Here is a 15,257-nt window from a genome sequence, read left to right on the forward strand (position 1 = left end):
TTCTATCCCTTTTATTATTCCTTTTTATTTATTATAATTACAATTCCTCTTTTTTCTGCCTGACTGAGATTTGCAAGGTGACCATAGCTTGCTTCATACCAACAATCTCTGTGGATTCGACCCTTACTCACGTAAGGTTATTACTTGGACGACCCAGTACACTTGCTGGTTAGTTGAACGAGATTGTGAAGAAAATAAACAATGCCCTCAGAGTATACATCTTTTATAAATCCAATTACAAGAAAAAAAGGGAATCATTTACATCCTGATTCAAGCATGCATTGTGCATTTTACATGATTTCATGAGGATTTTGCATGATTTTAATGACAAAATTGATATTGCATCCCCCATGACTTGGATTAGAACTTTGATGCACTTTATTGCTTGATTTCAGGACAAAGGAAGCAAAGAATGGGAGTAACTTGCAAGGCTAAGGAGAAAAGTGATTGCCAATAACACTCTCAAAAGCCATCAATGCCACGTTAAGGAGTCACGTTAACTAAGTTAACGTGAACTCTAACGTGGAAAAGAGAAGTTGAGCCAACGTTAGTGACACTTAACATTGTCACTAACGTTGGCAATTGCTCACAAATGGCCACGTTAGGAGCCACGTTAACCTAGTTAACGTGGCCTCTAATGTTAAAGGGGGAAGAGAAGCCAACGTTAGTGACACTCAACATTGTCACTAACGTTGAAGCAACCACACAACCCCCAAGAGCCACGTTAACTTCCCCGTTAACTTGGTTAACGTGGAAGCTAACGATGAGGAATGAAGGATGGGCCAACGTTAGTGACACTCAACATTGTCACTAACGTTAGGATGGCTAAGAGTGGCCACGTTAGAAGCCACGTTAACCTAGTTAACGTGGACTCTAACGTGTGACCTATGGGCACATTGGAACGTTAGTGACAATGTTGAGTGTCACTAACATTCTCGAAGGTTGGCAAAAGCCACGTTAGAAGCCACGTTAACTTAGTTAACGTAGGCTTTAACGTGAAGCAAGAAGGGGCACACTGGAATGTTAGTGACAATGTTGAGTGTCACTAACGTTCTCGAAGGTTGGCAAAAGCCACGTTAGAAGCCACGTTAACCTAGTTAACGTGGACTTTAACGTGAGGCTAAGGGGTGCATTGGAACGTTAGTGACAATGTTAATTGTCACTAACGTTCTCGAATTTATACTTTCGCTAAATGTTAAACACCCCTGACGTCTTGAGCTAAAGTTTCTACCCACTTCACACTTTCTCTCTGCAAGTAAAGCCAAGCCCAAATGAAGAAAAGAACTGCTTCAAACTCAAGACCCAAAGGCCCAAAACTTGAAGAGCCAATTAGAAGCTGAGAAGAATAGTATATATAGGAGTAGCTTTGAATTGTTTAAGGGACGGACGGAGAGCTAGGAAAGAGAACTACTCTTTGTATTTTACTTTCTCTGCACTTCTAGCTTTATCATGTATTCTCCATCTTTGATTTTGATTTCTAGAGCTATGAACAACTAAACCCCTTTCATTGGGTTAGGGAGCTCTGTTGTAATTTGATGGATCAATACTAGTTTTCATTATTCTTCTTCTATCTTTCCTCTTGATTTTACTTGAAAGCTTTCGATCTTCATCCAATTGGATAGTTATCTTGGAAAAGAAGCTATTCAAACTTGGATCTCTTCGGAACCTTGAAAGAGGAATGAAGAGATCAGCTAGAAATGCTTTCTCATGCTGGACCACATTGGGTGTGGATGGGTATGTGGCTATAACCCTCTCAACACTTGATTTGGGAAATGCATGTGGTATAATCAGTGACCATACTTCATCTCTTCTCATGAGCAATTGACCAAGGAATTGGCTATTGATCAAGATTTGAGAGATTGGACCACAAGAAATTGTTGTTCAATCACTTAAGATTGCCAAGGAGATCAATGAGTGCATTGATTGAGGAAGAGATGAGAATGAAATTGATCCGGAGAATGCAACATCTCCTGAGCCCAATGAACTCCCCATTCTGATCTTACCCATTCTCTTTAATTTCTGCAATTTACTTTTATGAGCAATTCCCCCATTCCCAATTACAATTCTGCAATTTACTTTCAGTCATTTACTTTCCGCCATTTTATTTCCTGCAAATATCAACTCTATTCATGGATTCGCTCAACTAGAACATTCCTCTAATTAAAGTTGCTTGATCAATCAATCCCTGTGGGATTCGACCTCACTTTATTGTGAGTTTTTACTTGACGACAAATTCGGTACACTTGCCGAATGGAGATTTGTTGAGAGACAAATTTTCCCCGATCATGTATCCAGGATCCCGACCTGTACAACAGAAAAGGCGCAAGCTTGGCCCTGAACGAGCTCTAGCGGTGGAAGAGCAAGTACAGGTACTCCTAGAAGCCGACTTCATTAGAGAAGTCAAATATCCACCATGGCTAGCAAATGTAGTGCTAGTCAAGAAGCAAAATGGCAAATGGAGAATGTGTGTCGACTACACCGACTTAAATAAAGCATGTCCTAAGGACCCCTATCCACTTCCAAGTATTGACGCCCTAGTAGACTCTAGCTCGGGGTATCAATACTTGTCGTTCATGGATGCCTACTCGGGATATAACCAAATTCCTATGTATGAGCCAGACCAAAAGAAAACATCGTTCATCACGCCCCGATCAAATTTTTGCTACGTGGTCATGCCATTTGGACTAAAAAATGCAGGGGCCACATACCAAAGGCTGATGAACAAGGTGTTCGCCTCCCACCTCGGGAGCTTAATGGAAGTCTACGTAGACGACATGCTAGTGAAAACTAAGGAAGAAGCTGATCTCTTGACAGACCTCTCGCAAGTCTTCGACACCATAAGGTTGCACGGGATGAGGCTAAATCTCGCAAAGTGTACCTTCGCGGTGGAGGCTGGAAAATTTCTAGGGTTCATGCTAACACAGAGAGGGAACGAAGCAAATCCCGATAAGTGTAAAGCCATCCTCGAAATGAAGAGCCCGACTTGCCTAAGAGAGGTCCAACAATTGAATGGCCGACTAGCAGTCCTCTCCAGGTTCTTGGCAGGATCAGCACTCAAATCCCTTCCACTATTTTCTTTACTAAAAAAGGGATGCCAGTTTGAATAGACTCCAGAATGCGAAGAAGCATTCCAAGACTTCAAAAGATTCCTGAGCCAACCGCTAATCTTGACCCGATCTCTAGTCGAGGAAGATCTCGTCCTATATCTGTCGGTAGCAGATAAAGCTGTCGCATCAGCCCTGATAAAGGAGGACGAGGTCGGACAGCATCCAGTTTACTTCATCAGCAAAGTCCTACAAGGCCCCGAGCTAAGGTACCACAAACTAGAGAAGTTTTCCTACTCCTTAGTAATAGCCTCACGAAGGCTACGACCTTATTTTCAAGCACATACTATAAGAGTCCGAACGAACCAGCCCATGAAGCAAATCCTCCAGAAGACGGATGTTGCAGGGAGAATGGTTCAATGGGCAATAGAGCTCTCCGAGTTTGACTTAAAGTATGAAACTCAGACAGCGATCAAAGCCCAATGCCTCACCGACTTCATAGCAGAATATGCGGGAGATCAAGAGAAGCCAACTACATGGGAACTTTACGTAGATGGATCCTCAAACAAGACAGGAAGTGGTGCAGGCATAATACCGGTTGACAAAAGGGGAACCCAAATAGAGGTATCCCTCAAATTTGAATTCCCAGCTTCAAATAATCAAGCAGAGTACGAAGCCCTGATTGCAGGGTTGAAACTGGCAGAAGAGGTCGGTGCAACGAAAGTGGTGATATACAGCGACTCTCAAGTGGTGACCTCCCAGATAAATGGAGAGTATCAGGCTAAAGATTCGAACATCAAAAGGTACTTGGAAAGAACCTTGGCACACTTAGGGCACTTTGTGGAAACCGAAGTTAAGCATATAACTCGGGATTTCAATAGCAGAGCAGATGCCCTCTCCAAGTTAGCAAGCACCAAACCGGGAGGGAACAACAGAAGCCTGATCTAGGAAACTCTCCAAGAACTCTCGGTAGTAAAAGAAGATAACAAATGAGATGTCCTAGAGGTAACTGGGCTAAACCTCGAATGGATGAATCCCTTGGTCGAATACCTAAAATTCGACATCCTCCCCAAAGAGGAAAAAGAGATTAAGAAAATTCGGAGAGAAGCACAACATTACACTCTGGTGAAAAATATCCTTTATAAAAGAGGAATATCTACACCATTGTTGAAGTGCGTACCGACCTCAAGGACCACTGAGGTATTAGAGGAGGTTCATAATGGGATCTGCGGAAACCATCTCGGAGCCAGGTCACTAGCCAGGAAAGTAATCCGAGGTGGATTCTACTGGCCGACCTTGCAGAAAGATGCCATAGAATTTGTGAAAAAGTGCCGGCCATGTCAAATGCACTCAAATTTCCACATGGCTCCCCCCGAGGAGCTAATCAGCATAACTTCTCCATGGCCCTTTGCAAAATGGGGGATGGATCTGTTAGGTCCTTTTCCCCAGGCCCCAGGACAAGTCAAATACTTGATTGTGGGAATAGACTACTTCAAAAAGTGGATAGATGCAGAGCCATTAGCTACCATCACAGCCCAGAGAAGTCGGAGGTTCCTCTACAAAAATATCATCACAAGGTATGGGATACCATATTCCATTACCATAGATAATGGAACCCAGTTCACCGACTCTACCTTCAGAAGGTTGATGGCCAGTATGAAGATTAAACACCAGTTCACCTCGGTGGAACATCTACAAGCAAATGGACAAGGCGAGGCAGCCAACAAACTCATACTGGCGGGACTAAAGAAAAGACTACAAGATGCAAAAGGAGCCTGGGCTGAGGTGCTACCACAAGTGTTATGGGCTTACCAAACGACGCCACAATCTGCCACTGGAGAAACGCCCATTCTGACTCGTCTACGGCGTAGAAGCCATGATACCAGTAGAAATCAGCGAACAAAGTCCAAGGGTGATTCTCCACGATGAGGTCGAAAACATACAGGGGCACAAAGAGGAGCTCGAACTACTCCCCGAAGTCCGAGAGCAAGCCCAGATAAGAGAAGCAGCGTTGAAACAAATGATGACTACCAGGTACAACAAAAAAGTCATTCGAAGAAGCTTCACCCCAAACAACTTGGTCTTGATCAGAAACGACATTGGAGTCAATAAATCGGGGGAAGGAAAACCCACTGCTAATTGGAAGGGACCATACAAAGTTAGTAAGGTCTTAGGAAAAGGTTATTATAAGGGGACCGACCTAAACGGCACCGAGTTACCAAGGTCGTGGCATGCTTGCAACATGAAAAGGTACTACAGTTAAAAGCGAACTCTACTCCCTGATGTACTCTTTTCCCTACTTCACAATTTTTTCCCAAAAAACAAAGGGTTTTTTCTGAAGAAGGGTTTTTAACGAGGCATCATAGTAGAGCCTAAGGGGAATAAGTTGTTACAAGCCCTCAGTAGCAGTAAAAGTACCTTTCTAAATAAATAAAGATCTTTTTCAAATATCTCTTATAAAAATTCCTTCTCGTTTATTTTCTTTCTACGAAACGCGTCGACTTAAGCTCGACAAAACGTGAAAATCCCATGAACCGACCTAGATGGTCGTTAGGATAAAATGACGAGGTACAAGTCGTGTAAAGAGGTTATATAAGTTGATCGTAAGAAACTCGGAAACACTCCGACTCATAAGTCAAAATGAAAATCCGAGTAGAGAAGCTCGGAAACACTTCGACCCATAAATAAATGAAAAATTGAGTAGAAGAAAAACGCATCACAAAAATAATCTAAGTCATAAAAACTCAATAAACCACAAAGTTGAGTATAAGGAATAGTGAAAAAGAGATCAAAAAACCTATTAAAAAAGCCAAAAGACTGTCCTAAGTCCTCAAAGCGAAAAAAGCTCAGAAGGACAGACAGGCCAAAGGAAAAGGTTTTTCAAGAAAAAGTCGAAGAAATTTTCTAAGTATCAAAAACAGAAAAGCATGCATGCGAAAGATAACTTAAACCCTTATCCAAAAAAGGGAATTTCTAAATTATTTTGTTTACGGCCTTAAAAGGCCAAATAAAATGTCAACCACCACAACCAAAAAAAGAGAGAGTTTAAAAAGAGGGGACCCACAGGCCGGGCCCATATAGCCAACAAATTTTTAAACATCACCACCGGGAGTAGTCAGATCACCACCAGAACCAGGAAGATTGGCCGCAACGCCATCAGGACCAGGGAGAGAGGCACCCACAGGAGTTGGAAGAGAAGTCTCGGGAGTCTTGGAAGAACTCGGAGCATCGTCTGGTCGGGGAGGAGACTCTATGATTCTCTGACCCCAAGTCTTCAACTCGAACTCAGATACAGGTCGGGGAGGAGACACAATGGCCCCATCAATGACAATTTTGTCAGGGTCCAAAGGAGAGAGATCCAAATCGGGAGCAAGGACTCCGACCTGCTCCTTAAAAATCCTCCAAGCCTCCTCGGCTCCCTCAGCAATAGAGTCCTCCAACTCGGCGTAAGCAGTCCGAGAATTCAACAAGTCCTTCCTCACCTCCACGAGATCCTTGAACAAGCTCGAATAACTCTCCTGCGCCTTCTTCCTCAAGCCATCCTCCATATTGCATTGGGCTTGTAACTTGCTCCCCTTCTCCCGAAGACCATCCCTTTCCTCCCTCAATTTAGCGACCTCCTCCTTTAACTCCCTCTCATGTTTCTAATACATGAGAAGCCTTTCCTCCAACTCTTTAACCCTTGAGGTTGAACCCAGAGAGCTAAGAGGAGTCTTCTCAAAAGTATCAAGAAACTTGGTGCACACCGCCGCCACCCTGACACTCTTCTGAGCCAGAATAGTGAGGTGGTTCCGGACAGAAACATCATCCATACCTATACGGGTATGGGGGAAGATGTGTTTCCGGATAAATGCAGGAGCATCCACCTTAGCCTCACCTTCAAAAGAAGAGGAAGACTCTAAAGTCTTACGCTTCTTCTTCTCTGGCTCAGGAGAAGGTCGGGGGGGAGGGGGCGGCTGAGAAGAAGCCGAGGAGGAAATAATAATAGGTCGAGAAGGGGTCCCCAAATTTTGAGAAGAAAGAGGAGGAGGAGGAAGAGAGGAGCTAGTTACCCTGGCACCATCGGCCCTGGCGCGAGATCTTGCCCTGGCCTCCTAGACTCTTTGGTAAGATTCACTGAAATTCTTCTTCGCCATCTCTGTAAAAATAAATTATTAGCCAAAAAATTCAGACAAGTCGGAAAAACAAGATACAAGTCGGAAACAAAGCATAAAGACAAAGGCTACCTAATTGTGCCTGGACAAAGGCCGGCGACCCCTGGAGAAATTTTTTGGTATCCAGATATGGGGCCCTCCCCCACACTTCTCGGAGGAACCCCACAATGGCTGCCTCCATCTCATCCAAGTCATCCAAACCATATTTCTCGCAGGGGGAGGCCTCCAACCAATACAGAGGAAATCGAGGAATGGAATTTTCATCCAGGAAAAAGGGGTGGTGACCCTCTACACCTTGAACTTTGAAAAAATAATTTTTAAAGTTATGGAAGGATTCATCAAAAAGGGTGAAAACTCTCCAACCTTGTATGGCTCGGAAAGACACCCATTGCTGCTTGTTATTTAGCCCACTGAAGGGCTTGGCCATGTGGAAAAGATAGAAGAAAATCCTCAAAGAGGTCGGAAAATCTAAAGCGTGGTTGATAAACTGGTAGATTTTCAGAAAACCCTAAGAATGGGGTGAAGTTGGGTAGGAGCAACTTGGCAGTGACGTAAAACGGCTATTTCAAAATCAGAAAATGGAAGAAAAACACCCAAACGGGTAATCATGATTTCATACATGTAGAAAAAATGAGGGACCTCCTCAGTATCCCTCCCAAAACAAACCCGGTCTTCCAGACCCGGGACCACCAATTCATACTTTGGCTCATCCTCCTCAGAAGTACAAATATGGTGATGAGTGCGGGGGTTGGTGATAAACTCTGCATCAACCAAGGGTTCCTCTCCCAAGACTGTAACATCAACCCACTGAGCAAGAACTTCTACAGAAGACATTTTTCCCTAGGGTACGACGAAAACCTACAAAGGAAAAAGAAAAAAGAATAAAAAACGAGAGTTCCTAAGGGGGCATGGAATCTACCAGAAACCTACGGTGTCACCTTCTCCCTCTCCAAAGAAAATAAAAGGCATGCAAACAAGAAGCACTTAATAAAAGGGAAGAAAGAACCAACCTTTGACTGAAAAAGGGTAGAGGAAGATGAAAGCCTTCAACGAAAGTGTCCCACGAACAGATACGAAAGCGTTCCACGAACAGATGAAAGGGGAAATTTGAAAAATTGAAGAAACGAAACAACAAAAGAAGAGGGAAGCACTTATAAGCACGTTAGGGGCATAATGGTAAAAATGGAAGCGGTCATTAATGAATGCACCGTTACCAAGGTAATTAATACCTACGCACACCCCTAACGGACGCGACGTTTGATTAGACGTAACTGTGAAAATCAAAAGTCACGAAAATTCACGTCGGTTGCAAACAAATCACGTCGGTTCCCTCACAAGTCGGTTACGGCCCCGAGTAGAATACTCGAACCCAAATCTTAAAAAAAATTGGGCTCGAGTAGGGGCACTGTTCATACCCTAATCCAACTATAAGGCCCAGGTCCCAACAAAAGGCCTAGCCCAAAAGGGTTGAGCTTCGCCTTGTACTGACCTCCTCCCTACGAAGTCGGTTCTTACCACGACTAGCCCTAAAGAAGTTGGGGACGAAGATTAGCTGGCAGATAATCACTCATTCAAATGAGTATCTGTCCCTAAAATCTCTCTACCCACTTCCAGGAGCCATATCTCAACATCCCTAAGATAAAGGAACGGTTATCCACCTTAAAAGGCGGAACTACTTCAGCGGTGGTTATGGGTTCACCCCTATAAATACACTGACACCTCTCAAGTATCTCAGAAGTCCAATACTCTCTAGACCTGTTTTACCCCTTTGCTGACTTTGGCATCAGAGTGTCTTTGCAGGTACCACCCCCCATTCTCCTTTACACAAGTCAGACGGGAGCCTTGGATCACCAACTCACTTGGACGTTTCATTGTTGAGACGATTGGGCTAGCCAAACTTGTCCAACCCATTAATCTCCGGTTACCCACCGTAACAATAACATTGATTAATTGTGTATATATATTCCATTAGTTTGTTAATTTTATCTTTTAAATTATTTTTTATTATCGTACTATTTTAATATATTCTAATTTTTTATTGTGTATTTATAATTTTAAAAAGAATCATTCTTAGAAGAAATATTAATTTTATCTCTTAATTTTTTTAGCTCTGACAATACTAAATCATTTATATTAAAATATTTAAATAATTCCAAAATTATTATTTATACTATAACAAAATAACAATATACAAAAAAATATGGGAGTTTGATGTTCAATTTTTTTTATTCAATGGGTTCTACTTGGTAGTTTTTGTATAAAATATTTATTTAAAAATATTAGTAATTTTTTATTTAATTTATACGGTAAATAATAACGTTTTATGTAATTTTATTTTGTTTAATATCTAAAAAATTTAGATTTGGATTTTTTTTATTCTTTTCGAATTGAAATAGTCCAATTGCATGATGGACAACTTTAATTAATAATTATTTTTTCTAATGTTTTCTATTTAATATTTTTTTATTTTTGTCATAATAACTATTTTTTTATTCTAATAATAATTGTTCCATAAGGAGAAGTGCATCCTGAATTAGAAATAGAAGTAAGAAAAATTAAAAAAAGTGAAACAAATTAAAAGGTAAATTAATAGAGTAAAAGAATTGAAAAAAAAGTTACACATAATTTTTTATAACAGTTACCGAAATAGAGATGAAAATGAGATGAGAAGATGAGTTGTCGTTTTGAAAGTGGTTTCTTTATGTAACATAATTGAATGATGCACAGAGAAGTTTTATCATGAAACATAATGTTAAAACTTAAATCTAGATACTAAAATTTTAAAGTGAGTTATACTCTATAAACTATGTGCAATCACTCTCTTTACAATAGTAGCTGTTTTATAAAATATTTATTTATTTATTTTTAAAAATCTAATTTTTTAATTTTAAAGTATTGGTATTTTTTTATTTAATTTATAGTGTTAATAATATTTTATTTTATTTTATTTAACACCTAATAAATTTATATTCAATTTTTTTTCTTTTTCCACAAGGTTGAACTCAAATAGTACTCTTGTATAATTGACAATTTTAATTTTTGTCATAAAAACTATTTTCTCCTACTATAATGTTACAGGTTAAATATTTTTTAATTTAATTTAGAGTGTAAATAGTAATATTTTATTTCATTGGTTACCTGATAAATTAAAAGAGATTTATGAGTTTGGTGTTCAATTATTTTTTTTCATTTTACTCCTATCACGATAACCCAAAACAACCATGCAGTTATCCTTATTTCTACCACTATAAGAGCAGTCCAAAATAACTCATATGTAGTAATCACTATTTCTACTATCATAAGAGCAGTTTGTTCGTAGAGTTATTGTTATTTTTATTATCTTATATATATTGTTTTGTACTCTTTTATTATATTATTATCGTTATTTATTTTTTATTTTTATTATCACTTTTTTTTCTATTTATATTGACATGGACTTTTATTATAAAAATAATTTTTTCAAACCAATAAAAAGTAAAGGTATATCTTAGTTGGGATGTATTATTATTTAATGCTAAAGTAATATACAAAATACTATTAAGATATATTGTGATACATATATACAATAAATTACAGGAAGAAGGATTCTAACCGTTATAGAGTATATGAAATGATGATCAATTCATTGTATTAATGAGACCAATAAATAATAAATTAAGTATTACTATATTAACGACCATGACAATTGTATTGATGATACGTATTTTTTAGTTAAAAATTTAACTTTTTTTTTCAGCCATAAACTCAGAAGAGCACAGCTAGCTCATTTTGGTGACAAACAATATCATTGTAGGTAACTGTTATTAAATATAAATTCTTAATAAATCAGATGTAATGTCCAAAGTAGACAGAATCGCAAGTTGACTCGCAAAAACGTACGAGTTTACGTTTCTATTCTTTCTCTCCGTCACACTTCTACTACTCGAGTCACTGGAGTTGCTTATGCACAAAAACCTCGGAGAAAATCACAGAGTCACCGGAATCATGGTTCTGCAGGCAACCTATGTTTGGAGAAAAAATTGGCCTAAAACTTGGTTTTGCTGTGTAATACAGAACCCAACTTGAATCCCAAGTATAATCTGTTGAGAAGGTATTCGAACCTTCGATTTTTCTCCATTTTTCCTTTTAATCTTTGCTTTTAATGTATGTAACTCACCATGTCTTTTTTCTATTTCATCACTTTGATAGGTGTTATTCTATTAGAAAAGGGATAAGGATATGTTTGAAAAAAATTTATTGTTTTGAACAAAAACAATAAGAAGAAGTACAGAGTTGAAATGGTGTTGTGGGAAATAGTTTTGAGGAAAAATAAAAATAGAAGAGGACATTCGAAAAGAAAGTGGCAATAGAACTGAAATGATTAATAAAATTCGTTTATTTTTTTTTGAAACCTTTGAACTTTTTTTCTTGTTCTTTTCTTTTTGAACTTGTTTTTTTTATGAATAACTCTTATTATGAAATAGTCCAATTGCATAATTGACAACTTTGATTTCTATCATAATAACTATTTTTTTACTATTTTCTATTTAATATTTTTTTATTTTTGTCATAATAACTATTTTTTTATTCTAATAATAATTGTTCCATACGGAGAAGTGCATCCTGAATTAGAAATAGAAGTAAGAAAAATTGAAAAAAAAAGTGAAACAAATTAAAAGGTAAATTAATAGAGTAAAAGAATTAAAGAAAAAGTTACACATAATTTTTTTATAACAGTTATCGAAATAGAGATGAAAATGAGATAGAGAAGATGAGTTGTCGTTCTGAAAGTGGTTTCTTTATGTAACATAATTGAATGATGCACGGAGAAGCTCTATCATAAAACATAATGTTAAAACTTAAATCTAGACACTAAAATTTTAAAGTGAGTTATGCTCTATAAACTATGTGCAATCACTCTCTTTACAATAGTAGCTGTTTTATAAAATATTTATTTATTTATTTTTAAAAATCTAATTTTTTAATTTTAAAAGTATTGGTATTTTTTATTTAATTTATAGCGTTAATAATATTTTATTTTATTTTATTTAACACCTAATAAATTTAGATTCAATTTTTTTTCTTTTTTCACAAGGTTGAACTGAAATAGTACTCTTGTATAATTGATAATTTTAATTTTTGTCATAATAACTATTTTCTCCTACTATAATGTTACAGGTTAAATTTTTTTAATTTAATTTATAGTGTAAATAGTAATATTTTATTTCATTGGTTACCTAATAAATTAAAAGAGATATATGAGTTTGGTGTTCAATTATTTTTTTCATTTTACTCCTATCACTATAACCCAAAACAACCAATGTAGTTATCATTATTTCTACCACTACAAGAGCAGCCCAAAATAACTCATATGTAGTTATCATTATTTCTGCTATCATAAGAGCAATTTGTTCGTAGAGTTATTGTTATTTCTACTATCTCATATATATTGTTTCGTACTCTTTTATTATACTATTATCATTATTTATTTTTCATTTTTATTATCACTCTTTTTTTCTATTTATATTGACATGGACGTTTATTATAAAAATAATTTTTTTCAAACCAATAAAAGGTAAAGGTATATCTTAGTTGGGATGTATTATTATTTAATGCTAAAGTAATATACAAAATACTATTAAGATATATTGTGATACATATATACAATAGATTATAGGAAGAAGGATTCTAACCGTTATAGAGTATATGAAAGGATGATCAATTCATTGTATCAATGAGACCAATAAACAATAAATTAAGTATTACTATATTAACGACCGTGACAATTATATTGATGATACGTATTTTTAGTTAAAAATTTAACCTTTTTTTTCAGCCATAAACTCAAAAGAGCACAGCTAGCTCATTTTGGTGACAAACAATATCATTGCAAATAACTGTTATTAAATATAAATTCCTAATAAATTAGATGTAATGTCCAAGGTAGACAGAATCGCGAGTTGACTCGCAAAAACGTACGAGTTTACGTTTCTACTCTTTTTCTCCGTCACATTTCTACTACTCGAGTCACTGGAGTTTCTTATGCACAAAAACGTCAGAGAAAATCGCAGAGTCGTTGGAATTACGGTTCTGCAGGCAACCTATGTTTGGAGAAAAAAGTTGGTCTAAAACTTGGTTTTGCTGTGTAATACAGAACCCAACTTAAATCTCAAGCATAATCTGCTGAGAAGGTATTAGAACCTTTACTTTTCCTCCATTTTTCGCTCTCAGTCTTTGCTTTTGATGTATGTAACTCACCATGTCTTTTTTCTATTTCATCACTTTGATAGGGGTTATTCTATTAGAAAAGGGATAAGGATATGTTTGGAAAAATTTATTATTTTGAACAAAAACAATAAAAAGAAGTACAGAGTTGAAATGGTGTTGTGGGAAATAGTTTTGAGGGAAAATAAAAATAAAAGAGGGCATTCGAAAAGAAAGTGGCGATAGAATTGAAATGATTAATAAAACTCGTTTATTTTATTTTATTTTTTTTGAAAATTTCAAACTTTTTTTCTTGTTCATTTTTTTTGCACTTAGGTTTTTTTTATGAACATCTCTTATTGATTTTTTTTATATCCTATATTTTTTTTGGTATTATCCTTTATTTATTATTTGCTTTATTGCTTTTAGTTAGATGAGCCTAGTCAATTATTTTTGTCCAAGTGGTGTCTTGAGTTTATAGCATATACATATGATATAATTATGAATTACTAAATTGTTTTTTGTTAAAATGAATTTGAGAATTAGTTATGAAATTCATTTTATTGGTTAATCTTTTTTACATTTTTTTATATTTATAATTTATGAGTTATGTTTACATTTCATCTTATGATTTTACAAATTATGATTTTATTATAGTCGACCGAGTTAAAGTAAAAATTACGAGTTTACTACCTTGTTAATGTCATTTAATTTACATTTTGTCATACATAAACTACAACTAATGTCATTTTTTCTGTCTTTTTAAAAAATTCAGTTCAAAACAAGATATTTCAATTTTACATATTTTAATTGAATTCGTCCCTATAATAAGAAATCAATTTAATTGAATAATCTTGAATCGTTTATATAATTATTTTTATGGTAAAAAAATGTGACAGATTTTTAAGACTCAAAAAATTATTAATAAGGAGATGCTATTAATAAGGAGATGTATGATGAATTACGAAATTTTTTTCAGATACACAATTTTTATATTCTCCTATTTTATTTATTAATTATTCTTATAGTTTGATATTCAAAAACAAAAAGACAAGCATTCTCATTTCTTTTGTTTTTTCACTATTTATAGGAAAATGAAGCCTCTTCAGATCCAAATTCATATTTTGGTCTACCACTTAAAAAAATGAAGACAAATATAAATATCCATGACATTTAAGCAAAATTATCTTTTGTAAATAACTAACATGTATTTTGATTTATATATACTCTTTTTGAATCAGGATAATATTATTATCGTTATTTTTTTAATTATGTTTCTTCTGGTAACATATATACCTTTTTATTGTGTGCTTTTATAATTTAACATTTTAAAAGTTTTTTATAGTAATTTTAAGGTAAAAAAATATGATATAAATAATGTCACGTCAATATTAAAATAATGACAAAAATATTTATCTAATAAATTTGAAGAATGAATAATATATTAACAAAAAAATTAATTTCTTAAAAAATAATAGAAAAGCGACTAAACAGGAACGATAGTGCCTGTTGAGCCGCTAGTCTGGTATTAGTCCGATTCAATGATTTAATCTGATCGGACCAAACCATAAACATTTCTTTTTTATAGAGTATTTACCCATTGAATAAAGCTCTACATCTAAACAAAATACTTAACCAAGTCTAACCAAGTTGTTATAACAACTTTTTAAATCACGCGATCCTTCTCCTCCTCCTTCTCCTTCTCTGTTTCCTTCTCCTCCTCCTCCTTCTTCTCCTTCTTCTCCTTCTTCTTCTTCTTCTCCTTCTTCTTCTTCTTCTTCTTCTTCTTCTTCTTCTTCTTCTTCTTCTTCTTCTTCTTCTTCTTCTTCTTCTTTGATTTCGTCATCACCAATAATATCAATATTTTGCGAACATC

The 15,257-nt window shown here is 35.9% G+C and overlaps 1 protein-coding gene across 1 annotated transcript; it reads left to right on the forward strand.

Annotated features, from left to right (window-relative positions):
* The first annotated feature begins 2,285 nt into the window (after positions 1–2,285).
* Positions 2,286–3,992, forward strand: LOC140184092 (uncharacterized). Its single transcript, XM_072234379.1, has 2 exons — positions 2,286–2,369; positions 3,615–3,992. The coding sequence occupies exons 1-2, from the start codon at positions 2,286–2,288 to the stop codon at positions 3,990–3,992; spliced, it is 462 nt and encodes a 153-aa protein (XP_072090480.1).
* Positions 3,993–15,257: the final 11,265 nt, after the last annotated feature.

The sequence above is a fragment of the Arachis hypogaea genome, chromosome 4 (genome assembly GCF_003086295.3).
Source record: "Arachis hypogaea cultivar Tifrunner chromosome 4, arahy.Tifrunner.gnm2.J5K5, whole genome shotgun sequence".
NCBI lineage: Eukaryota > Viridiplantae > Streptophyta > Magnoliopsida > Fabales > Fabaceae > Arachis > Arachis hypogaea.